The sequence below is a fragment of the Rhipicephalus microplus genome, chromosome 7 (genome assembly GCF_043290135.1).
Source record: "Rhipicephalus microplus isolate Deutch F79 chromosome 7, USDA_Rmic, whole genome shotgun sequence".
NCBI lineage: Eukaryota > Metazoa > Arthropoda > Arachnida > Ixodida > Ixodidae > Rhipicephalus > Rhipicephalus microplus.
The window spans coordinates 17244894-17272770 of record NC_134706.1 but is presented as its reverse complement, the minus strand read 5'-3'; the positions used below and the strand labels follow the sequence as shown (position 1 = coordinate 17272770).

General features: G+C 45.6%; 1 protein-coding gene across 1 annotated transcript in view; it reads left to right on the top strand.

Annotated features, from left to right (window-relative positions):
- The window catches only part of LOC142767313 (uncharacterized), a 166134-nt gene extending 142272 nt beyond the window's left edge, over nt 1-23862 (top strand). Inside the window, exons 2-4 of the mRNA XM_075868776.1 lie at nt 16793-16978; nt 21950-22154; nt 23367-23862. Coding sequence (XP_075724891.1) covers nt 16793-16978; nt 21950-22154; nt 23367-23544 — 569 coding nt within the window. The 3' untranslated portion in view covers nt 23545-23862. The remainder of the gene's footprint in view (nt 1-16792; nt 16979-21949; nt 22155-23366) is intronic.
- Nucleotides 23863-27877: the final 4015 nt, after the last annotated feature.

Below are 27877 nucleotides of genomic sequence, written 5' to 3'. Positions count from 1 at the left end.
CCATGGACTCTTGGACGGCTGGATAATGTCATCCCGCAGCATTTCATCAACTTGTCTCTTCATGGCCTCACGTTCTCGCGTCGAAACCCTGTACGGACTCTGACGGAGTGGTCTGGCATTTTCTTCGGTTATGATGCGATGTTTCGTGATTGGGGTCTGCCAAATTTTCGATGACGACGAAAAGCAATCCTCGTATTGCAGGAGCAGGGCCTTGAGCTGTTCTTGCTTATCGTTCGGAAGTCTGGGATTGACGTCGAAAGCTATGGGAGGGGCTTGGTTCCTCTGAGCAGGTTCCGCACAATCGGCGAGGGCGAAAGCACTGGTGGCTTCGACAATTTCTTCAATATATGCGACCGTTGTTCCTTTGTTCACATGTTTGTACTCATTGCTGAAATTCGTGAGCAAAACCGTTGCTTTGCCTCCCCGCAGCTCTGCAATTCCTCTTGCGACGCAAATATTTCGGGTGACCAACAGATGCTGACTGCCTTCAACGACGCCTTCCAAGTCAGGTGATTTAGGAGCGCCGACTGAAATAATGACGCTTGAGCGAGGCGGAATGGTGACTTGTTCTTCCAGCACATTCAAGGCATGGTGTCCTGACGGCGTGCGCGGCGGTAGTGCTTCTTCTGTGGATAACGTTATCGACTTTGTTTTTAGGTTGATGACAGCACCATGGAGGCATAAGAAGTCCATGCCAAGGATGACATCTCTCGAGCAACGCTGTAGGACTACGAAGTCTGTAGGATAAATACGGCCGTTAATGGTGACTCTCGCTGTGCAGATTCCTGCTGGCGTTACGAGATGACCTCCGGCTGTGCGGATTTCAGGGCCTTTCCAAGCTGTCCTAACTTTCTTTAACTTCGCGGCGAACAACCCACTGATGACAGAATAGTCGGCTCCAGTATCGACGAGAGCAGTCACACTGTGGCCGTCGATAAGAACGTCGAGGTCGCTAGTTCGCCGTCTCGCATTACAGTTAGGGCGTGGCGTCGGGTCACGGCTGCGTCGGCTTGTTCCGCTGCTTCCATGCTGCGTCGTCAGGCCACCTTCGGTAAATGAGCTTTCGCCATCATGGCTTTGCCTGGCTGGCGTTGTGTTCGGAAAGCTCCGTCGCGGCGTCGTCGTCGTCGGAGGATCTTCGGTAGTTCGTCGCACAGCAACCGCACCTCCACCGGTTGCTGCCCTTAGTTTCCCGGATACGGGCTAGGAGACCGGCCCCGCGTTGGGCCAGAGTACTGCCGGTGGTGCGGTGACGTGCGGCGGCTGGGCGACGGCGAACGCGAAGGGCTTCGTGGTGTCCACCGAGTTCCTGTCAGGTAGTCGGCGATGTCACGTGGTCGTTCTCCTGGCTGTGGACGCGGTGCATTGACGGCGAAGCCACGCAGTCCCATCTGTGGGTACTGGCAACGGCGGTATGTGTGTCCGGCCTCGCCGCAGTGGTAGCAGAGCGGGCGATGGTCAGGGGTGCGCCAGACGTCAGTCTTTCTCGGTGCACTGCGCTGGGCCGCTGGCGAACGGTATGACGTCGGTGGGGGTGGTGGCGGCGGTGGCGTCTGTCGACGGAAGTGCGATGGGGCGGCGTTTTGGCGTGGACGGGGAGGAGCGTTGTGGCGCAGTGCAGCGGCGTAGCTCATAGCTTCCGGCTCGGGTAGCGGTGCGTGGGGAATTTGAAGCGATTGCCGAACTTCTTCTCGCACAATGTCGGCAATTGAATCCACTTGAGGCTGGGCCGAAGGCAACAGCTTGCGCAGCTCTTCCCGCACGATCGCTCGGATCGTTTCACGCAGGTCTCCGGAGTTACTGGCTTGAGCAGCAGCGCAGTCTGCAGTCAGGCGACGATTATACTGTCTGGTGCGCATGTCCAGGGTCTTTTCGATAGTGGTCGCTTCTGCTACAAATTCTTGGACGGTTATCGGTGGGTTTCTCATCAGTCCCGCGAAGAGCTCCTGTTTGACCCCTCGCATGAGGAAACGAACTTTTTTCTCCTCAGGCATGTCTGGATCAGCGTGACGAAATAGTCGGGTCATTTCTTCTGTGAAAATGGCGACATTTTCATTTGGTAGCTGAACCCGAGTCTCTAATAAAGCAGCGGCCCTCTCTTTGCGAGCGACGCTCGCGAACGTTTGAAGGAATGCGCCGCAGAAAACATCCCACGTTCGGAGCGTGGACTCCCGATTTTCAAACCAAGTCCTTGCGGTATCTTCCAAATAGAAGAACACACGACGCAGCTTTTCGTCATGGTCCCAGTGGTTGAGGGCGGCCACACGGTCGTATGTCTCCAGCCAGGACTCCGGGTCTTCGAACGATGACCCATGGAAAATTGGTGGTTCCCTGGGTTGATGCATGACCATCGTGGGCTGGGACGCTGCGGTTGTCATTGTCGCTGCAGTCGCCGTCATGGCCTTCGTCTTCCGCGGCTTGTCTGGTAGAAGCCCGTACTCCGGTGGTAGCCCTTGCTGTCGGCGGCTTGTTCGCTGCTCCTGGTTGGTGTCGGTGTCTTCTCCGCGACGTGGGCTGGGTTCACGGCTTGACGGGGGCGTCCGGTACATGAACGAAGCAGCACCTCCACCAGATGTCACGGGGTCGTGACGTGGCCGAAGACAGGAGACTTCGTGTTAGGATTTAACTGTTTATTTGGGCGAACCTGTGCCCGGTAAACTGAAAGTCCAATTACAGCAGCAGTCTCGCACAGATAGCAGTCTCGGACTGATAGCGGCGAACGGAGCGTCGGCCTTCGATCAACTACTGACAAGCGGCGAAGCGCGTCGGCATTTATACTCTTGCCGTCGAATGTTCTAGCGTTATCGCTGGCGGTGGCGTAGCTTCCAGAACAATCTGTACCGTTCGCACAGTGGGCGTGATCTTATCGAAAATGATCTACTACAGTCCGGAACCTTCTAGAAAACTGCAGGCGCGGTTTGCGCTGAGAATCGTGCGGTGTTTTCGGACGATAACAAAAACTTGGGAAATGGAACGTGGCAATATTATATTGAAGCTATCCATTTCCAACTCGCCCAAGAAACATCACTCTTGCACCGAGTTCGTTCAGAAATTCAGACATTAAACACACGCGTGCTTTGGTCCGGCTTAGCCAGTTTAGATCACACGCTCTGTCGGTGTGCCGAGTTTCGGGTTGAAGACGGTAAATCGTCCAAGTGGGATGTTGCGCTACGCAGTCCGTATTTAAGGAGCCAACTATGGACAGTCCAAGGGGCCCACGGCGAGGCGGAGAAGCTAGGCCTATCTGTTCTGACGTGGGAGCGGCCCGCTTCGTGCTAGTTAACGCCCGGACGTACCTCTAAATAAAGTTATTTTTATACCATACTAATGCAGTGAAGCTGTGAGAATTATGCGGAAGTTCGAAATAATCAAGTTAATTGTTACTGACCCGTTTGAGAATAATTATCACACACCACCACAATCGTTGAACATATGTAGGGTACCTCTTAGATGACTGATATGTGGGCTTTGACGTCCCAAAACGACCAAATGATTATGCTAGATGCCGTAGTAGAGGGCTCCATTAATTTAGACCACCTGGAGTTCTTTACCGCGCACCCAAATCTGAGCATACGGGCCTACGTAATTTTCGCCTTCTTCAAAATGGCAGCCACCATTTCTGGCATTTGATCCCGCGACCTGCGGATGAGCAGCCGAGTTCCTTAGCCACTAAACCACCACGGCAGGGCGACCTTTTAGATGACAACAGTGTCCATAATTCAATAGAAAAATGGATAGATAGATAGATAGATAGATAGATAGATAGATAGATAGATAGATAGATAGATAGATAGATATGTGGGGTTTAGCTTACTAAACCACCATTTGATTATGATGGACGCCATAATGGAGGGCTCTCGGAATTTTAACCACCAGGGGTTCTGTAACGTTCACCTAAATCTGAGCACATGGGCCTAGAGTACTTTCACCTCCATCGAAAATGCAGCCACCGCAGCCGCAATTTAATCCCGCGACCAGCAGATCCGCAACGAGTACCTTAGCCACTATAGACCACCACGACGAGGCAGTGTCTATGGTTTGATCCTCCAAGCAGAGTTAAGGTTTGACTTTGGATGTGTTGTAGACCTCTTCGTGTCACTTTAAGCATGGAGATCACGTATGACAAACCACGTATGTGCTCTAAACGGGTTGAAGGTGATCGTAATGTAGTCTTTCCGAACACTTATCGCCCCATCGAAATGGCCTATTGGCCAAGATGCTTCTACTAAGAGACTTCTTTCTTTGTGCGTGCCTTAATCCTGAAAAAGACATTCCGCTAACACCCCAACTTTTGGGTCAAAATGGAAGCCTAAGCGATAAATATCTAAGAACCGACAAAATAGCCGGTTCGTAGGTAACTGCAGTTCGGTATTGTATGCACCAGCGCCTCGTCTTTAAATCGCTAAGCATATATTCAGCGGAAGAGAACTCTAATAACCACCACCCCTACACCGTATTTGAAGATAAAGATAGCGGTGGGAGGAGACAAATAGCGTAGTTGCAGGCCATCATTATGGCATCTTTGTATGACTTTAATCGGGTCGTCGCAAAAGGGGAGATAATAGTAGAGGAGATGCAGAAGAGGGGAGAGGGACAATGAACGAATCGCAGAGCGTTGCCGTTAGGAAAAGGGTCAGCCAAGAAGAAAGGCAATGTACGGAGGTCCAGGTCTTGTAAACGCGCGTTTATAGTGACCTCAACGTCTTCATTTTTTGAATAAAAAATAGAAAAAAGTTTTTGTTAGGTAAGTAAGTGAAACAAAAAAGAAAATTCCATCACACCTACACCTCGAGGTGGACTAGAAACGTAGTTGCGGAACAGACGAGATTGGAGGAGAAAAGAGATCAGGTGAAACAAACACTTCGGTCCGAGGAACAATGGCTTCCAATAAAGGCCTAGCCCGACAAGGCAATGGTCATTTCTGGCCGAAGATGGTGCAGTAGACGACGTAAAGCCAAGTTGGCAGACGAGAAGAGTTGTAGTAGGGAATAAAACAAACAAGGCTCAAAGGAAAACACAAGTGGGTCGATAGGCAGAATATAGTGGTGGGAATAGCTGATAATGACTACGAGCGAAGAGAAAGCGAACGGGTCACAGAAAAGAGAGCTTACAAGACGAGAACGGAACATGAAGAGCAACTCGTGAGAGAGACCATAGAAGAAAGCAGGCGGCAATACAAGGGACGAAGCAGGCACCTTAAGAAAGCAGACTCCCAAAATTAAAGCAAGCCTAAAAGGAGCAGACAACTCGACTAAAGTGAACTTCGAAAAAGCATGGCGACAGGAGCGAGACAAGCTTACAAGTGGACGACTGGATAAATCAGAAGCGCGAAGCGGTAGCAAGAAAGAATAAGACCGAGGAAATAAGACAGCAACAAGGTAAGGCTAAGAGAAAGATGACGATAACATGGCGTAGCGCAGAAAGTTGACAACGGAAGACGGAGGCTTAAAGAAGGCACATTACAAGAAAGTTGCAGACGACGACAGAGGAAATGTTCGCCAATCTGCCCTCACACACTGCCGAGGATGCGTTATTGCAACAGAAGACGTATTCCTGGAAGATCTCAGCAAGACATAAGGTGCGGAGGCTATAATGGCGAGATTCAATGGAGTGCAATGCGTAGAAATGCACTCGAAAAGAGGGACAGTAGGGGTGGCCCTAAAAACAAACAAAGGCGCCCCCGTGCGTTTAGTGAACGAAACAAAAAAGAAAACAGGTGACTCCTAGCTGCGTTAAGCTCTTGAGGCCAGATAGTCCGAGTAAAATCTAGGTTCTTTTTGATGTTGCAGAAACCAACTCTCATTTCTCGGCGCCCGAGACCCACCACCCGAGGTAATGTAGAAAAATTGGAGACGAAACGTGCTGCCGCTATTTCAATAGCGGCGATTTACTTGCTGGTCGCTCGAAGATCAAACAGAAACGCTGGAGAAGTTCTAGTAGGCTGAGAAAAGTCTATACTTACAAGCTGAACAGAATTTACACAAGAACAGCCATCGAAGTTACGAAAGAAAAAAAAAAGAAACACTTTGGAAATTAACCGTCTTCTGTCGGGCTACCGCACGGCATTCGGCAGAACCGATGGAGTCTAACACCACAATCCCGGTTCAGAACTCTTGGTAGAGCTCCGGGGCCTCTTCTTATGGCCTGGTTGCTCCGCCCTTACACAACTCTCGGCGAATCGTCGTCTGCTAGTCCACTGTTAGGACAGTACACTCGGTCGATCAAAATCCGCCACGAGGGCGGTACCTGCTTGCGCGTGAGGGCTCATGCCCTCTCCCCAAATAACACGACAACCGAAATCTAAACACTAGACAAAGTCTCAGTGGAATGGGCGAGCTCCACGACGCACAATTATCCAGACAGAGCTACAGGTATACTGGGCATTGCGGCCATAGGACGGCTTCCCTGTAACACATCGACTTCTTGATGACGGGGCAATAATCTGCCTGTCCCCTGTGCGCTGTAAGAGGAACCGCTAGCTGACCGCACGTGGTTCTACTTACGAGCTCATTTGTCAGAATAAACGCAGCAGCAGTCGAAGACGCGCCAATTCAACAACAGGCACCCCAAGTGCCGACCTGTCGCGATCCCAGCCGCTTCCGAGAGTCACTTCACCGGACCGGAACGAAAGGTTCATGGCAATCACTGCGGTTTCGCAATGGGCGTCACCGATTTTGCAGGCGCGCAAACAGTACACGGCCGAGCCAAACCGGTGTCAGGAGTCACCGCGGTACGCTGGGTCTCGGAAGGGGCCCATTGATGCGTCCACTGCCAGTGCCGTCACGTGATTAGGGGGCCGTCACAATGACGTTTATAATCCCCCCCCTCCTTTTGTTGCCCACGTGGCCGTAGGTTTCCTTTTCCCGAGTTAGCAGGAACTCTAAACGCTCGACCGTCTCTGGCGCTGCAGAACAACGCGGGGTATACCTTGCCGGCGTCGTACTGTCTGCGTTCACGGCAAATCCGGTTGGACACGCTTCGACCGAGTGCAAGTAAAGCAATGTCACCTGACATCGAATGACGTGCCTCCCCAGGCTTACGACACAAAGTAATTAGAAGCAAACTAAAACTGCCGCACAATCTACGCAGTCGCGCAACCTTAGCGCAGACCCACAGTCCTTGAATACGAAGTCAGCCAACGGCTGCGCTGCGACATCCTGTCCAACTTACGTGGTGGGAGGCGTAGTCTTTAGATCGGGCTTTGTAGCGTTACCATGGGGACGGAAATGGCACCCTACTCTCCCACAGTCTAGTGGCATCTGCATATAGATGACGTACCAGAGTGAAGAAAGTTGGGTACTGATGCAGAATAACTTCGTCAGTGAGGAGATCCGAGGTGATTCCTAGTTCGCTACACTTTAATTCTGCCCTGCAGCCTAGTGCCATACAGTAGGCTCTGTTTGAATTTTCCTACCTCGTCCTGCAGCGTCAGCTTGAATTATCGTTGGAAAGCCCTCCCCCCCCCCCCCCCCCCACCCCGTTCACGCCGAAAAGGTTTCTTTTTTCGCTTTTTTGTTTCTGTAACGGAGGCAAGGCAAAAACGCCGTTGCGCGTCGAACTATTCGTTTGCCGAAGCGTTCCTAATTCGATAACGGTGCGCTGTCGAAATCTTCCGCGTTGAAGAAGGGATGAGCTGGCGTGAAATTCAGTGAACACGAGCACGGAAATCTTTTTTATAATTTTTTAGCATCATTCGCTTTCCTCTTTCAAACTGCCTGTTGCTGTCGCATGGGCCACATTCCGGGTGTTTCAAGAAATTGTGTCCGAAATTCTGAAAAGTCATGGAAGTGCTAAATCAAATTGATATCTTCACAAGTTCTTTTTCTTCAGTAGGAGGACCTTTACCTTAATGAAGACATCATCAGGGATAATAGATAAAAAGTTGAATATTTTCCTCTCCTAATTAGTGGAGTTAGGCGGTTACCTCTAACAGGGCGTATGAAGTAATTCATGTGAAGAGCCCAGTACAGCTTTAAGATTTTGAAAATAGACTTGCGTAATGAAGTCCTATTAAATTTATTAGTGAAACCAAACCCGAAGCACTGATGAGCGCAACAAGCGGAGGACCAGAATGGCATCACTGCGTATAGGTGAAGTTCTGTCGTGTTGCTTAACGTATGCGCGCCAAGCGTCCTGTCATTGCAAGCATATCCAGATGACGATGTCGACTGTTGGTTGATATAAGGAAGGTCACTCGTCCTGAATGCCTCAGAAGGATACGGAAGTTGCGTTCTTCAAAATTTCAATTTAGGCTGAATAATTGGCGTAATTTTATTACTTCGTAAGTGTTACCGAGGCTTTTTTCTTGAAATTGAAAAAAAAACTCAATGAATTTTTTGCGTAAGGATTTCAATGTTCACACTTCACGTGACTGCTATATTCGAGTAAATTAAAAATTATTCTTTTAAATTATTTATTAATATATTTATACCTGAAGTATCACGTCTCAAAACGCGGATATGATTATGAGAGACGCCGTAGTGGAGGGCTCTAGAAATTTCGACCGTGCGGTACATTTTAAAGTGCACTGGCATGGCACAATACGGAGGGCTCAACCATTTCTCCTTCACCGAAATGTGACTACTGCTGCCGGAATTGAACCCGTGTTTTTTGGGTCAACAACTGAGCACTGTAGTCACTAATTCAACGCTGCGGACTTTCCTAATTACTGTCTCAAGCTTTGTATCAAACCATTTTAGGGACATTACAACTGTGAAGGCACCGAATGAGTATCGCATTTACTTAATTTTCAGAATTTGTCGCTCATATCTTAAAACACCTGGTATATACATAAGTGGAAACTTCATCCTTCCTCTGTTTATTTTGAATTTTGCATCCTCATTGTGAACAAGGCTTTGCTCCCATTAACGACACTCTACAGTCTTTTTGCAAGTATACGGTGTGCGCCAGCTATTTCTAGCCACCGTTTATGTCAGCAAGTCTAATGACTACGTGGCCAAAGACACTTTGCTGAGTGAGTCGGACTATTTGTGGGTCCTGGATATATGCTTAATCAGGCCACTTTAACCGACGAACTTTCTAAGCTACGAATATGGGTGACAAATTTCAATGAAAAGTTCAAGGTCGGTTTCGCAAAACGACTGATTGGACAGCTTTGAACTTAAAATTCGTTAGTTATTGATGTTTTATGCTTATTACAGATGCGCACAAGAAAACAAACACATGGCATGCCTATTTGCGCACCTACGAGTGCCGTGATGGCAGTGTTTTCTAAATTTCTGCGTAGAAACAATAGGCTTCCATCACTACGTTTCATGATAGCGACCAGCAGACGCAGTGGTTATCGCTTTTGTTGCCACTGGCAAAGGGTGTTCATCGCATAGCCATCCCCATCGTCGCGGCCCTTTTAAGAGAATACAAGCGGGCTAATTTTTTGGTCGATTGCATGCTGATTATCTGGGAGCAATAGAATGGTCGCACGCATTAAAACACTAGCAGGAATGTCACGTGGTAGGTTTCTTTTTGTTTTCCCTGTGAATTTGTAGTAGGCCGAACAGCACTAACATTTAAGAGATATAAAGTTACAAACTGTCTAATCGCACGTTTCGCATGCCGGTCTACAGCTTACCCATAGTAAGTTTTGCCCAGCTTAGTTGATTTATAGTTGGTTATATATTGTAGCCTAACCAATGATTAGGCTACATACTTACTGCACTGGCATCTTTTTAGACTCTGGATAAATATATTTGGGGCTCTCTTTGTACAGTATAACATTACTAACAAATAATAGTACGAAAATATATTTTCAGTTAAGAAGGCAAGTTATAAAGCGACATACTGGTACTAGAAATATAGCGGTGACGTCAACAGAACGTCCGATACAAGTTTCAGCCGCATGAGCACTTGGTACGCAAAACCTCTCCCCTAAAGTGTTAAATTAATTAAGAATATCTCAATGCACAACTTTCTGTGGCGAAGGAATCCGCCACCATAACTGAACATTTATGCCGCTGCGATGCTACCGACTCGAAAATTTTAGAGCTCGCGATGCGTCTCACACGTTTTTCGAATATGTACCTATTTTTAAAGTTGTGTTCTTCTGCTGATGACTTTCTTTGTGGTGGTGGTGGTAGTGGTTAGAAGATGAGAAAAGGCACCTAATTTCTGCAACCCGCTTGGGAGCACGGCGCAGTGCCTGATTTTTTTTTTGTAGCAGTGCACGCTTTACAGGAAGACTACAAGCCCTAGTTGAAAGAAAGGGAAAGGTGACTTTAAATTGAAGGCTGTCGGAGCCCCGCGGCAACGAAAACTAGCCGAAGACAAAGAGAAAAAAGAAATGGAGAAAGAAAGAAGAAAAATACCTATTGGCTGAATTAAGGCGCAGAGTAACAAAAGAATAAAAGAATCAGTTCAAGCAATGAGTAAATGAATACGTAAATGAATGAATGAATCTTGTTCAGATAATAAATGAATTAACGAACCAGCAAATCAACGTAAGGATTAAGGAAGGAAAGAATCAATTCAATTTTGACCAACAGTATACTGAAGAAAGGTTAAATAAAATCAATTGCCGAGTGACCGAAGAAAGGAATACAGAAAGTAACCAATGCAAAGGAAAAGAAAGAGTGGAAAGAATGAGTGAAGGAAAGAAAGAACAGAGAATTGAATACATTTAGTTAAATAAAGAAATAATTGATGAATCGTTGAATGAGTAAATGAACCAACGAATGAAAGAATGAAGGAATGAACAAAGAAAACGCTTTCACAGAATAGGAGAAAGAAACTGATGAATGAAAATAGATAAAAACGAAATATTTAAACTATAAAATTGTGAATGAAGGACTGATTTGATATATTGAAGAAAAAAAGAAATAAAGAATGCTACTATTTCATCGCCCAAAACAGGTAGACCTCCTGAACAACCGGATGGCGTAAAGCGTGAGTTATATTCTCGAGCAGTCACTTCAGAAATACATTTGAGACGTCATTATATTTTCACGTACTAGCGCTTATGGGGAATCCACTGAATTGCCTACTTCTCCAAGAATTTTAATCTTATGCATGACCTTTGTTCCATGCGGATACTTCTAGTGCTAAGATTTCTGTATAAGAAACCTCAAAATTTAGAATTCGCGTCTTTTTTTGGTTCACTTGAGTAAGTACAAGAATTAAGAAACGCATATGGTCTCTTATAAATTCCCATAACAGGACTCTAAGGCAAAAACCGTGTTTTCATATTTCTCGTTCGACTGGTTGTCCTTTCACTTTTATGAAGCTTGCCGCACCAAACGCGGTTTATGCACTGCCTTCAATGCAGCATGCACGTCACATGGTTTGGGATTGCCTTCTTGATGGGACCACCTTTGTCTAAAAAAACGATACCGCTCGATGACGTCATTATGTGGCGTTACGTCATGTTAAACCGCTATTACTTCAGCATAAGGTCGTAATTACATCACAGAATAGTGCGATCTATGACGTCACGATAATATTTTGCATCACTTGTGCTCGATGACCTGGGAGGCCGACAGTCTATTTTCACGTGTAATGAGGCATACAAAGCTTTCGCTCTAATAAACGGTTATATATCTGGAAGCCGCAATTTTGCGGGGCTTTGCAACGATGCTCAGTAAATAGACTCCTCATTGCTGCATCCAATGTCAACAATGTCTTTTTTTTGTTGTCTGCTCAAAGTAATCAACTGTGAAGAAAAACTTGGAATACAAAAAATCGATTAGGAAAGTGACGAGCCAAAGCTCGCCGTACTGGAGCTTTCACGTTAACCTCACACGGCTGGTAAAAGAGAACTAGGTCGTTACGTAAACGCCAACACGCAACAACTGCAATGAACGCACTCGTATAAACATGCCTGCACTCGGAGTCCATATTTCACTTGGCCAAGCTCAGCACTGTGCCCGCAAGAAGACGAGGTTGTTTTTTTTTTTAAGAAGTGCTGCGGATTATTGCTCAGACGCGAAAACCTTTCTAGTTTACCACAAGTCTATTTGGAGTAAGGTTAATTGAAACGCAACCAGTCCAGTAACGTCTTATCGATTTCAAAATAAGAGCATGGGCAATCTGTTGTTTAAACGTACGAGTATAGCACTGCCCATCCTCACACACACTTGACATTTCTCTCGTGAAATGAGTTTTTGGGTATAATATATTGTTAGAAATATTTGTATTCTACTTTTTTGCTTTACAAATATGCGATACTTTTGTTTGTTCTTTTATACAGTGTATGTATTAGTTGCTGCCAACTATATGTTTTTTTTCTGGTAAGAGCTGGTACTGGCCCAGGAAAAATGTTGTTGGGTCTCTAAAATGAGCCCTTGCAATTACATGCGTGGTGCCTTCCGTTAAGTGAACTTCCAAGTTTCAGACGCCTGATGCTTTTTTACACGTGAAGTGGAGTGCTAAGTAGAGCGTTCTGCCGTGGACCGTCGCATCTCTGTTGAAGCGTTCACCGTGGAAAGCATTCTATAAATATTGGGGGACAACTTCCCAGCAAAGCTCTGGTGGCCAGAACAGCTAAGTATTTTGAGGGTGCACTTGAAGCATAGATGTATGCACGTAAAGTGGCGTTAGTCACACGAATTTCACTCCCGGAAATGCAATTTTACTGAAATAGATGTTGGACCTTCTTGGTAATGCATAGTTGCAAGGATGAAGCGCTGAAGACGAAAAGGCACCAGAAGGAAAGGACATTGTGACGTCTATTCATTTTTCTTGTTACTCTTCAAAACTCATCATTCCTTACCATGACTTAACTACAATTATTTAACACAGAATCAAGTGAATTATTTATTATTGGTAAAGACCCTCGTCCGGCAGAGGAAACAAGTTGAGAATGATGGTGATATTGATGGTTGTCATGAGAATATGCCAGTAAACGTAAAAATACCTACTCAATGCCAATTTCTACTGAGTTACACTGAACATTCGCTAAGGTCACCTATAAACTGACCACAATGTAACATCATTGTGACGTCCCCACTTTTGGTCATGATTGACGCCATCACGCGTCATGCAGTGAAGTCATGAAGTGATCTTTCCTTTTTGTCGCGTCACTCAATTTGACATCGATTTCGCTTAGCACCGACAGCACCGAACATCAGCTTTAACATTCAATTAAGCATCTGATGCTTTCACCAAAGGAATTGAAGTGGCACTGATGCAAGAAAAATATGCCATAATAGGACATTTAAACCTAAGTTATCTTGTATAACTCAAACACTCGCGCTATTGTCTCAAACGAATGCATTTACCAGTTCTATGTTGGTGTTGCGAACACCCACACCAAGGACACCTATTTAAAAACAACAACAACAAAAGGAACAGCAGGAAATACCTACACCAGCACAAACAAGATAGCACATCGTAAAGCGAAGGTATATTGACAAATTCTAGTAAGGCCATTGAAAGGCGTTTATCGCGTTCGCGCTGAAGAACTTTCGTTTCCCGTGCTCTTTCATTGAGGATTATGCACCAGCGGCTACTTTTAAATCTCTTATCGACACCAGACATATAAAGGTCCACGTGCCACCGATGCACTTTAACGGCTCTCGAGAGAGTTGTAAAGAGTGTACACATTCGAACTCGTAGGAAAGGATGACGGAAAGAAGAACACGGTCGGTCATGAAAGGAGACGGGATGGGAAAGAGTATTCCCTATTCGGAACGCTCCCAAATTGATACAATTTGCCTTGAGCACTTCTCTTCGTAAAAAAGTTTATTTCTCCTCCATCGCCTTGACGTCGAAAATTTCATATTTCTTTTCCTATTTGTTACTCCGACGACCTCGGGTCAACTGAGTGCGCTATTTTCGCTCCCGTAATACAGCTCATGTTTTGAGAGAATAAGTTCAATGCCGCTACAAGCTATTCTCCAATCTTATCCCAAGAAGACATCGAGAATTGAAGCAAACAAGGCATCTCTAAAACTGAGAGCAAACAGACTTCCACGATCGCCTGTAGAGTGAAGACGATGCCGTATAACGCATAATATTGTGTGCGGGCCTGTGTTCTCCCCCTTTCATGCTTTACTCTTTATCCACCCCTCCCATTCTTTTCCCTGTTCAGGGTAGCTTGCATAGCAGTTATGTCAAATTGGTTAACATCGCTGCTTTTTTTATCTCTCTTGTTTTTGTACCGCAAGCAACACTGACCATCCGTACACCCATCCCTATTTCACCCACCTGTTCGTTCATCTATGCTTAACCATCTGTCCATGGTTCGCCCGACTGTCGATCCGTACATCCGTGGTACGTTCGATGCTCTTCTGAAGAGCTATCAAACGTTATTAGTAAAACTTGCTAATGAATAGGTTTCCGAACCATGCAATAATTCTGTGTTTCTTCTTTTTTCATGCAGCTAAATTTATTTAGAACATGAAGTCAGGAGCTACCATCTCGGTGTGTACTGCAGTTTGGGCCCGAAGTATGAAAACGGAAACGCGACATCTACTAACTAAAATGGGTCTGAAAGAAAAAAGAACGAGGAGCGGTTCCTTCCGTAGCGTTTATTCTTTTCGTGATCAAAACCTCGGTGGCTGCAAGTGAAGTGACTCGCTAAACAGTTTGCCCAGATGCGTCTGGATTCATAAATCAACACAACACATGGTCACCCTGAATGTGAGAGAAGCCACTGGTGACGTCTATCTGACGTAATTCGTGAGCTGCCACCCTGTCGGAAGAATGCGTGAAATGGCTGTATTCGTTATTTTCAGAAAATTGAAGGTACATTTTTTTTTTTTGGTAAAAGGAGGGTGCTCTCAGGAAAAGCGATTGTGTGACGTAGCCCAAGCACCGTTCTCTGCAGCATCCCTGTGCGAAGGTCACGTTTAGTTTGCATTAGCAGTGAGGAGGTATCGCGAACGCAAAGCTAATGAATCCCAAGAAGTTGACATATAAACAAGGCTTATGCACTCAATGCCGCGGTTTGTTCCAAAACTCTAACAAAGGTTTTTAGGTATCGCTTTTTTTTTTTGTCTGTTTCGGGGACTCGGGACTCCGACCAAGGACGAATATATGGCCTCCGCATAAAGGGAGTTGCCATAACTACCAAGATCACTGGAATGCATGACTTAGAAGTCTGGCGCAGCTCGATTGACTGGGTGCCTTCGATGCGTTTCTAGAGCTTTCACTGCTACAGCATTCTAAATTAAGGACCCTGATCGAAGAGAATTTGGGAGCACAAGCAAGCCAAGCAGACTCGCCCATTTCATTCGAAGCACCCAATTTGTATCGACAACAAAGTGTTTACACGGGGAAAGGAAAAAAAGCAAATTATTATTATTTTTTTATTTGCATACACAGACACACAAGGACACAGAGGAAAGAGGGAAAGACCAAGCTGGCAACTGCTCACTCATTCGGGATGAGGGAAGAGACAGAGGAAACAAAGATTAGAGCGGAGAAAGAGGAAAGAAGATGACGAATAGATGAAAAAAAATGACGATGACTTCGATGAGTATGAATAAAAATTAAAAATAAAATAAAAAAAGACCATCTTTAAATGGGTGCCCAGGTCCGTTTGGTTCATAAATGTAAGGAGAGCTCGGTGGGCAGAAAGTGGTAGTGGTCTAGAGTCGCGCACTTGAGTCCTAGGAAAGCGAAACGCAGTAAAGAATCACAAACGCATTTAAAATGTGGGTATGTGTTGTGCGCATGTGAATCCCCGGGCAGGAACCACGAGCTTCGATCGAAAGGACGTGGTCGTTCTCACAGCCACATGCGCATCTTGTCAGTCATCGGTGGATGGCACGTGTCCCCCTTGCACGTGTTGCCTTCTCGCCCGCCTACTTCACATCGAGCCGACAGAGAGCTCGAAAACCGCTTAACTCACTGGAGTGACCGTATTACGCAGTGTTTCGTAAAGTTATGTGCGTTTGACCGCAAAAAAAAAATGATGCCTTCAAGCCTCACTTCGAATTACACTTCGATTACTCGCTATCGTAAACATTGCTTCACTCTTCCAGATAAACTGGTAGGTTCGCTCTTTGCCCACGGCAAGTTATGCCCCGCCGCGGTGGTCTATTGGTTAAGGTACTCGGCTGCTGGCCCGCAGGTCGTGGGATCGAATCCCGGCTGTGGCGGCTGCATTTCCGATGGAGGCGGAAATGTTGTACGCCTGTGTGCTCAGATTTGAGTGCACGATAAAGAACCCCAGGTGGTCTAAATTTTTGGAGCCCTCCACTACGGCGTCTTTCATAATCATATGGTGGTTTTGGGACGTCAAATCCCCCATATCAATCAATCAATGGCAAGTTATCTTTTCGTGCATTGTTTTTTCTTCAAAAATAGCATTACACTTACCTCTAAGAACATCCCCTAAACTTTTCCTCGGCGTAGTTGTCTGTTAGTTTTCATGAATATTGCGTCTGACATGAAAAACGAGCGCTTAAACACACACTTTCTTACATTCTGAGTTTTTTCTATATTTTTTGCTCGTAATAAGAACCAACTTGCCCAAATGCATACATTACTGGAAGAATATGTTTCCGTATCTAATAATCATAACTTACGTTCACGATTGTGCTTACAATAATGAACGATCGTCCTATTTTCGTTTGTGTTTTCTGTTGCCTTTGAATCCGCTAACCTATTGTTTACCTTGACGTTAACCTTGTTTCATATGTTTTTTGTTGTTTGTCACTACGAAACATGTAGAATATGGTACCAAGAATGTCAGCCCGGCCTTCATGCCTTCGATGCAATGCAGGTGTCGTTTAAATAAAATTGCTGACTTAATGTGACACTTCTTCTCTCTAGTTCTCATTATAACTGTGACTTAAGTTACTTGACTCTTGTCCTTTCTGTCGATGATGCGCAGACGCCACCTGCGCAGCGGGTGCCTCCCATCGTCGCTTCTTCCTTAAGTCCCGCTCCTCTGGCTGCGGAGGGGCCGCCAGTGCCGGAGGAGGCCGAAACCAGACACGTCTCACCGTCGACGACTGCACGGAGAGCAGCACCGATGACGACGAAGATGACGACGAAGAGTACGACGATGACGAGTACGGTACGTGTGCACACTTGCAAATGACGTCATCAACTGATGCGATCGCTCGCCATTGGCCAACCTCCAACCAATCGTTTCTTACGAGAATGGTCTCATTTTCAATTTTTAATTGGGCTTAGAGTCGCTTCTCGGCCCCAAAGACAAAACACGTTCTATAGATAGGTTTGTTTTTTTGCGGACTTATTAGCGCGCCAGGGTTAGAGATTGTTTTGCAGACTGTCTGGCGTCAGCGTTGGTTTTTAGCGAAAAAATTCGTCTTTTGCATGACAGAAAAATCGAGATAGACTGTGTGACATTTTTAAAAGATGACACGTTGCAGACAACTGATTGCTACGTCACAAGCGTATTGAGCCATTTTGGGCCTCACTTCCTGTGAAATTGGTGCCGTGGTCGTTCGAAGCACTTCCCGGGTCTAGTAACTCTAGAACAGCCCAAAAAAGACTTCGATGATGTCAAGGTATCTTAATTGAGGCGCCTGCATTATAGATACAACGTAATGGCGGGCTCAATGGCGCCAATAAATACAAGCTATTTCAACGTCAAACCCTCGTATCATCTGCCACACTGCACAGTTTTAGTGTCGATTCACGGATCAAGCAATGAGCATGGTTTTGTTAAACGATAGCTAGTAATCTCGCCTTTCACCTAACATGGTTAGGCATGGTTAGGTATGGTTAGGCAAACCAGACGACGCCGGCTGGAAAATAAGCTGACCGATACCCCCTCATTTGTATTCCGATGGGCACTTACAATGGCTCACTGTTGTATGGCTCAAGGCATACAAATCAGAACTCTGCATGGAGAAAGAGATAAACAGGGAGGACGAGTGGCCTCAATCCGCTCTGCTGTGCCAAAAAAGAAAAGGGCTGCGACAGACTGAATATAAATCAGCTACCCGGTCAGACGGATGTGACCCCGACATAGAGAAAGCTATTTGCAGTCTAATTTTTTTACTTACCATGCTTTCATGCCCCTCAATCATGAATGCATTAGCGCGTATAAGAAATATCGGGTCTTTCTTTACTGACACGCTCGTAGATTTGGCTCTTGATTTAACCTCGAACTCACCGGGACAGGTTTGTTTTTATCTATGTTGTAGAAGTTTGACTTCCTGACAACCAGAAAAACAAAAACATTGAAGATCAGGTTAGAAAAATGTACCACAAAATAAATAAAAGTAAAGGCCGATGTGTCATTTTCCATGAAAGTTCACCGCTAATATGTCATAGTGATGGCAGAATAAAGTGTGAGGTGCAGTACATGTATACATACAACCAACTCTCTCTTTTTTTAACACCAGGTAGCTTTCTTTTAAAATAGCGTGAAACATATGGTATTTTGTTTACCTGCGCATGTGAATTAACGCAAGAAGTTGGTGTTTTTTGGGGGGGGACCAATTGTCCACAATAAATTATAATAATAAACAAGTTACTGTAAGGGGAAGGATGGTTTGACATGGCTTCTGAGTTTTCAGGAATTTATATGAACTTGAGATTATGGTAAGCGGTATAGTAAAAGCTTTACAAAATAACAGACCAAGATTTCATGTAGAATGAAATATATATAGAGGAAAGTTTTTTGAAATATTACTAATAAATAAATAAAAAAACAAGAACCGTTATTTTATCGGCAAACTGAGGACAAGCGAATTGGCCTGTGATAATATTACTTTTCTTACTTCATTTCTTCTTTATTCCCTGATTTTTTATTGCATTGTTTGTATACCTATATGTTTATTTCGTTGTTTGCTCTCTTTTTTCTCTTTCTTTGTCATTGCGCATTGCTCCTTGTTAATTCATTCTTCTCTCCGTGTCAGGAACTGGACCTTCATTGACGTGCTCAGCAGAATTGATTGATTTATTGACGTGTGGGGCTTAACGCCCGAAAACCACCATTTGATAATGAGAGACGCCGTAGTAGAGGGCTCCTAAAATTTCGACCACCCGAGGTAATTTCACGTGCCCCTAAAAACTAAGCACATGGACCTATAGCATTTTCGCCTCCATCGAAAATCCAGCCACCACAGCCGGGAATCGAACCCGTGACCTGCGGGTCAGGAGCCGAGTACCATAGCCACTAGACCACCGCGGCGGGGCGTGCTTAGCAAAGCAACACTTCAGTTACTAAGAGCAACAATGATCATGCAGTCGTATCCAACTAATGATAAAATGTCGTAAGTGGAAATGACATGAACTTATGATAAAAAGCGAGAATACTGTTTCACAAGCAGCTGATTACATAAAAGCCCATAATAGAGAACGCATGAGTTATTGAAAAAAAGGTGCATACAAGGACGCACGCAAGTACGGGTTTGAGGGCCCCTGTGATTTGCGGTCGCCGCGCCATTTTTTTTTTTGTGGTCACGTGCAAGGCCGAGATTACGTGTAAGGTGATACAAGTGCCTCATCAAGGGAAGACGGTGACCGCACAGATTACCGCGATAGCACAACGTGATAACAAGCTTATCGTCTTACATCTAGATTCTGAACAGCAAAGTGTCAATAACCTCATTAATGATGTCGAAACCACCTTAGATATCGCAGTGGCAACTTCCAAACGGCACAAGTCGCTCTTCAATTAGGTTGAGGTGTTTGCTTCTACACAGGACATGATTACCGCGCTGCCGCATCTTCTTCGGCCCCCGGCCAATCTTACCAAGGATGTCCAGCATAGTGGCTATTTGCGTTTGTTCCCGCTATCTCTTTCCCTTAGAAACAGCGTCTATGAGGTGCCACTCACCGACGAGCGAGCGTTAACTTCATATGCCCGTACGCTAACGCAATTTTCGGATCCTCTATCGGACACATGATGAGTTTCGCTGCCATAGCCTAGGCTTCGATTATGGCTGTGTTACAAGAGAAGAGAGCCTCTCTAGCTATGCGAGCAGACAAGTACTGACACCGGTTCCGAGAAGGCTCAGTCTGGTCTGCGCTGTTCAGTGGGGTTAGTTTCCTCATCCGTGGCTGGTGTCGTGCTTTATTGTTACATCTTTGTTTAGATGGAATGTCCCTCTATACTATACTATCATCATGATCATCATCATCAGAGCAAAAACTTTCTCTTATGTTCCACCAGTCAAATCAGTCCCGTGCTTGCTGCGGCCACTTTATACCTGCACACTTCCTAATCTAATCTGCCCACCTAACTTTCCGTCTCTCCATCACCCGCTTACCTTCTCTGGTAATCGAGTCAGTTACCCTTAATGGCCGAATGGTTATCCTACTTACGCACTACGTGCCCAACCCATGTCCATTTCTTCTTGATTTCAACTATGATATTCTTAACCCCGGTTTGTTCCCTGAGCTACTCTGCCCTCCTCTTGTCTCTTAAGGTTACCTGTATCATTCAGCTTTCCATCGCTCACTGCGTCATCCTGAAATTAAATTGAACCAGTTTTGTAAGGCTCCAAGTTTCTGCTCCGTCGGTAAGTACCGGCAGGGTGCCGCTGTTATATACCTTCCTCTTCGGGGATAGTAGTGATCTACCACTCATTATTTCAGAATTCTTGCTGGTCAAAGGCTTATAATGGGAAGAGTTAGGGATAAGAGTTAATGGAAAGTACGTTAGTAATCTGCGCTTGGCCGATGACATTGCATTGCTGAGTAACTCGGGTGACGAAGTGCCATTCATGTATACTGAATTAGACAAGGAGAGCAGAATGGTAGGCTTTAAAATAATCTGCGGAAAACTAAAGTAATGTACAACAACCTCAAGAGAACAGCGCTTTGAGATAGGTAGCAGTGCACTTGAAGTGTTCAACGAGTACGTTTGCTTAGAATAGGTAGTAACCGCCGAGTCGAAACACGAGATTGAAGTAACTAGAAGATTAAGAATTGGGTAAAGCACATTTGGTAAGCAATCTCAAATCATGGCTGTATAGATTGCATTATCCCTCAAGAGGAATGTATATAACATCTGCATCCTGCCGGTACTTACCTATGGAGCGGAAACCTGGAGGCTTACAAAAAGGGTGCAGCTTAAATGGAGGACGACGCCGCTAGCAATGGAAAGGACAATGATTGGTGTAACTTTAATAGACGAGAAGAGAGTAGAGTGGGTCAGGGAACAAACCGGCTGTAATGGATATCTAGATGAAATCAAGAAGAAGAAACGGACATGGGTCGGGCACGTAGCGCTTAGGCAGGATAACAGGTGGTGATCAAGGGTAACTAACTGGATTCCCAGAGAAGGCAAGTGGTTGAGGAGGAGACAAAGTTAGGTGGGCAGATTAGATTAAGCAGCTTGCGGGTACAAAGTGGTAGCAGGAAGCACAGGACTGAATTGACTGCCTGAACATGAGGGAATGCCTTTGTCCTACAGTGGGCGTAATCAGACGGATCATCATGATGATGATTATGATGATGCCTTAGGCTTAGTTTTCAGCTGGATGCGTTTGATTTTGTCCAACATAGGAACAATCCTCTCGTTGAAAAGACTAACTTTATTATGTCCCTATGAACGCGCTTTAGCACGTTGCGGGCAACTCTCACGTCGGAACAGAAAGACCAAGTTTATTTGCTGCGTCGTGGGCCCGTTGGACTGCCCATTACTGTTGTTCGAGTCCGGAGCTCGTGATAACACCCTCGCGATTAAACGGCGTGGTGGCGTCACCACAGCGTAACGCGTGGCATCACGAGAGCACAGATTCCAAGTTAGCTATATTATCGCAGAATGAACATGTTTGTTGAATGTATGTCGAGATAAAGGTTCTGCAATAGCGCGGGGTGAAGTGCACGCTCAGACCTGAAGAAGCCTGAGTGTCAGAGCCTGAGGTCCGGTTAGTGTTCTGCAGGGTGGAGAGCATTGCCTCCATGCCAGATATAAATGTTTTGTTAGTTCGTTATACGAGTTTGGAGGGTGCCGGTTCTCCGATGCTCCGACAAAATATTCTTTTTCGTTTGTTCACCAATTGCACTCATTGGCCTGATCTCCCCCCACATTCTGTTCACTCTTCCTTCGTGTGGGGAGCAGAGGACGAGGACGAGTGCCTGACGTGCAACGTGTGCGAGCGTCCTTTCCCGTCGGCCCGTCGCCTCTCCCAGCATCAGCAGCGCAAGCGACACTTCGGCTGTCCCGTGTGCGAGGCTTTGTTCCCATCCCTCTCGGCTCTGGAGGAACACAAGGAGACCCTAGAACACTGGTCGGACGACGAAGAAAGGCAGCTGTCCCGTTCCAAGTGAGTCATTGGTGGTCGGGCTGGTACCTTCTCAAGCATTCTGCATGCCATTAAAATCACCCCGTATGATTTTTTTGTTGAAACAGCATAACAACGGTGAAGCTGTTTCTAGCTGACCTTTCTGCGGCGCTGCTGCATCGGTCACGCATCTTTGCAGTGTGGCGAAGGTAGGGATTGGTTGGAAACGGTGAAGGCTCGGTAAGAAGACGTCATGGAAAGGAGGAAGGGAGAGCTTTGCTTAGGCGAGATTGAAGGGTTGTGGAAAGAGGAAACCCATACGAAGGACGTCCGGAGGGGTAAGAGTGCGGCTCGGCGGGGAGGGAAAACCAAACCAATGAGATGTGCTCCGTGATGGACGAGTGTGGGGCTCGGAGAAAAGTGCTTTAACATCACGCTGTTTGCAAGAAGTAAGGCAGCGAGCGTTTCTTTCTTAATGGCCATGACCGCTCCCTATTCCAGAGAAAGGCACCGTCCAGCATAGGCAATAGTAGGACAATTTACAGGTGAAAGTGGACAACCGACTAAGTATATCAACGAACTTCATGGAGTGGACCTGGCTGCATTTTCCCTAGTATGTTTTCCAAAGTGGCTATGTATGTTCGTGAGACGTTTGTAAAAGCACTTGAAAAATTTTGAATAATATACAGGACGATGCCAAGTGCCTGGATGGGTGGGGGGTGATGATGTTCGTGATAATAACAGTGCACAGGGTTCTAACGGGATGCGGTGCTAGTACATACAACAGAAACACGCAGTACAATAACTCGCATGATTCTATTTTCGGCACTCGCATACCAATCTACTGGAAGCATCTATGTACACTGGGATCATGCACCATCTAGCCCAGAAAACGTCTCTACTCGTGATTATAAGAATGTTTTGTGTTCCCCTTGCAATATGGTGTTCCCCTTGCACACGGTTGGCACTCTTCATGCATTTGCCTAGGACGTGTGCAAGGGGAACACCATATTTTTGCTCATATTCTCTGGAAAGTTTCGGAAATTTTGTCTGTCTGGGTGTTGGTAACGTGCGCTAGTATTTAAGTGTACGGCCTCTATCTCTTTCGCCTCCATCGAAAATGCGTCCACTGCAGTAGGAATGTGATTGCGCGGCTTTAAGGTCAACAAAAGGTCACCATAATTACTACAAAACAGTGGCGGGTCACACTGTGAATTGACAATAGCGCATTTTGCCCTCTCATTCTGTTTCCAGGGCACCTGCGAAACGCCAGCACCGTGGTGACCGGGGCTGCGACGCCATCTTAATCGATGAAGACGACCTCGACGACGAAGATGACGACGACGAAGACGAAGAATCGTCCGACGAAGACACCGACTCGGATGATCTCGATTCTGGTCCTAAGACGCAGGAGCTGGAGCGGCTCTTGTGACTGCTGCGGGCAGGCGCTGCCCCACAAGCAGTTCCAGGGGACGGCGCCAGGCGGCGCTGCTGCTGCGGCACTGACGTCACTCGCTACTAAATCTTGTGGACGAATGACAGATGACGACGATGATGACGTAGCAATTACAGCTATACCCAATGACACGACCCTCAAATAGTCCAAGGGGGCAGTAGCACTGATGTCATCTGCTACTGCAACAGGAAGAATGAGTGGCAAATCAGGATGACGTGTCGGAAATAGCTACAACACTGACGCGTGCTCAAACTGTGAAAGAAGGAGGGGGGGGGGGGTATAGTGACAGCACTGCCGGCTGAAACACGCGAACGAATGATTGATATCGATGGCGTACTCGAAGACACTGTAGCCAATGACATGACCTTAATGATGGTCACAAGCTTACGACGCGTGTCTGTTTTAGAGCGAACATGTCGTTTAAAAGAGCGGGCAATTCCCTAGCAACCAGGATTTCATTGTTTTGTCAAACTTAACCGGCAAACTTAGATTTTGACTATGTAACAGACGTCCCATACATGACTTTCAAACTTAGATATAAGGAGTGTACTATGTCACACAGATCCTATAGGATTTTATGGATGATTGAGCAACCATGATTTTCATTTCTAATTCACTCTCATTTTTTTTCATACTTAGCGATTGTGGTGTCAGCGGCGCCTGAGGAATAAACGGGAGCTACGCAGCGCCCCCTGGCATTCGCATAGTGTATATAAAAATGCTTTGCGGGAATTCACATCCGAAAATTTTGGTATTTGTAACTCTGAAGGAAGCCTCTAAGTTCGGACACGGGCCGCCGTCCGTAATGACAGTATCATTCAGATGTTAGCCAGTTGTTCTATACAACAGCGCTTCAGCTCTCCGTGAGATCATTCAATAGACCAGTGCAACACAAGGAAAGCTTCCGTTGCACTGGTCACGTGCAGTAGAAACTGTGGTACGCGTGTATTTCAATGACGTGTTCTATGTGCTTTTTTAGGTGCAGTAGGAATGATCACATGCTGCTAACGACGCAGTGTACAGGCACAGGTGATGGTGGGAGGTAAAGTAGGCGGTAGCAACTTTGAAGAAGGCAAGTCCGCTTGCCGATGCACACGTATTCACCCCATGTGTACCCGATGTTCACCCATATTTTATAGCACACTGGTGACTTTGATGTGGACGTACTGTGGACATAATCTGAACGCGCTGCAGCAAAGGATCGCCGATATCTTTACCTTTCACCTGGGTCTTGTAGAAAGTATCCGCTGACGTCCTAGAGATCCCTGGATAATTGTACAGCCAGTGCGCATAAAAACTACGCTCTATCTCGTTCCACTCATCTCAAGAAACGCAGAGGAAGCTGGCAATCGAGCGGCATATTTTCGAACATTGACGTCACGAGAACACTCCTTAGAGGAGATGTGTTGTCGACGATGCGATAATTCACCACCATTTATTCATACTGGATCGACACGTATTAGTAGACGCGCTTTCTTTGTAAATAATCTGCATAGCTGCACGTGCTTGTGTACCCCTTGTGACATCATATGCGGAAACGTTATGTAAGAGTTACTGGACGACGACTAGATTTCTCAATAGCCTGATTTTACATAGCGGCTTGGTCAATAGAAATTGAGCCCGAATACCTTGATCTGTTTTTTTTTTGGAAATGACCACTGAACAGACGCCATTCTGCTTGCTGGTCGTACACCCTAAAACACACGCCCTTGCCGACCTGTCGACGTCGTATAGCTTCTATAAAATTGGGCTTCTATCAGTTCAAAACATGCGACTGGCGTGATAAACGCTGACGTGAAAAATCTACGCTATTCCCCATGCAAGTATAACAATGGTCAGATGTATATTTGCTTATTTTTGGTTGTTAGAAGCCGTTGTGATGTCTTACTCTTGACAATTGTTTATGATAAGAAGCTTGCCGCTGTAACGTCTTGTAAAGTAGTAGGTAGGGCTTCAAGAGACCTTTCAAGCGTAGCACACCACATTTAGAGGTTTAGTCAGAAATTCACTACACCAGTTCACTTCAAGATGTAAAATGGTGCCGAAAAGAAGTTTTCACGCTGAGAATCAGCGGTTCAACAAATATAGAGGGAAGCGTATGCTAACACCGTAATCCATGTAGTGATGATTGTCTTCCAGGAAAAAAAGAGAAAGCACTCGATATATGACAAGATACTATCCACGTATTTTTGATGCACTACTCTAGTTGCTTTTGCACGAGCTATTCCTTGAAACACCTGCATTAGTGAGCTAACATTTCAGGCTAGCTGAATACTGGTTGTCGACAGTGACATTTTAAGGCAATATCGTATTGATTTTGGTCGCTGCACGCTTTTATTACAAACGCCTTCCCGCTAACTTTTAGCAGCGGACGCTTATGACGTCGTGTACCGGTTAAGCCTAACGTGGCCACCAGTGCTACCTTCAAGTGTTAGCGTTCAGAGATCGCATCCGATGACGCGAAGAAGGGTTGCTGGTCACGCAGATATTGTAGTGCTCTTGTTTGGAAAGGGTCCAGTATTTATTGGGACGCCATTTTGCAGGATGCTGTGATCGTATTCGCTCGTGAATTTTTTGCAAGCTAAACGGCCATGACGTAACCGCCCGAAAGGTTGACGACACTTCCAATTTATGTGACGTGTATAGCTACGACATAAAGTGACTTCAAATCTTCCTGGAGTACCTTCATAGTCTGAAGCGTATGCTCCCTTACCTATCTCGTCTGATCCTAAAGATCAATAAGCATAAACAGTGGTTTAAATCTTTGCGTCTCTACGCGAACATACTTGTGGGATTGCCATTGTTTTGTGTATCATTAAACTTGAAAACCAATCCTAATGTATAAAATGGTTTTTGTAATAATTTGTGGTTCAGTAGTTATGCATACTTAGTCCATGCCTTACCTAATTTGAGATTTTATATTTTTTTGGAAGGGGGCGGGGCACCCTTGAAAGTGCATTTTCATGAATTCTGAAGAGAGTGCATAACGGCATTACAAACGGCTGCGATCAGCCTTCGTCCTTCGTGTCAACGCTAATGTTTCTTCGCCGAAGCCAGTCTTCACTTCTTTATTTCAGAAGCCTTCTCCGGCCAGTATTACTTAACTCATGTGATTCAGAAAAAATCCGGATTGATGTTGCCAGCTTTTTCGATGCAAATAATAGACGACTGGCTGATTTACAAAGAAGGCAGATCACTGTCTCGAAAAGCAATCGGTAAACTCCGAGGTTTATCTGCGTACTTTAAGGTACAGCACCATTTGAGATGAGCAAGAACGCTGCCCCAGTCTTGGATCAGTACCCAATGACACGTTGTTCAAAAAGTTAGTGTGGTTCCAGGTATTATTTTTTTGACCAAGCATGTGTGCGGCTGAACTTTTGTAGTCATCTTGGAGTATAGTTTCGACTGCGATCCCACTTCTGAAGTTCTGATCCAACACAGGTGTGTATAAACATCAATTGTTGTAAACAATTATTGTAAACGAGCATTTGGCGTCTGTACATCATGACAAAACATTTTTTCGCTATAATTTTCAGCTGAAGAAAATTATATACCACACATGTTAGTGCAAAAAAACTTAATTTATGCTTCTCTTTGTCGAGTGCTCGTACGTGATGTCTTGTAAGTATTGTATTGTTCCAGAACGTGGCAATTGTTTCCAAAGAATAAAGTAGTCTGTTCGGCGACTGCATGTGATTATTAAACTTTGTAGATGCACAACGAGTGTTAACCTTGCACTGTTTATAACTGCAGCGCGATGTTCGGCTGGCTAATGCTTACGTGTATATGCCTATAACTGATAGCACAGAGCTAATTGACGCATAATACAGCGTGCGCATCGTAGGTTTCGGTGATATAACACACGCTTGATGATTTTGGCTTGTGTCGGTGAATATTGCGCAACCAGTGGCCTCTTTCACAAATCGTTGAATGTTAGCCCATTATGCAGGCTGTAAACGTTCATTACGTAGGAGTACCAGGTACACCAGGCCCTTTATGCTACAACGGTGGCTTGTTTTGAAGTAAATGTCACACTAGAGTGGTACTTCGCCATTGATTCATTCCATCAGTACGCTTACATGGGGTGATGCTTCATCCAAGAGCAAAAAGCACGCATTTTGAATTGTGCGATTGCACGCAATGAGAAGTATAGAGTTGGTGTGAATGTAAAGACAGCACCCCATATAAATGTTTATATTGTTAAACCAGGGCACATGGAAATGTTTTTTCATAGCATGCTGTTTCTCACAGTGTATCACAGATGGCGCTTAGATTTAGTGCCTTCAGCACGTACACTTTATAACATTTA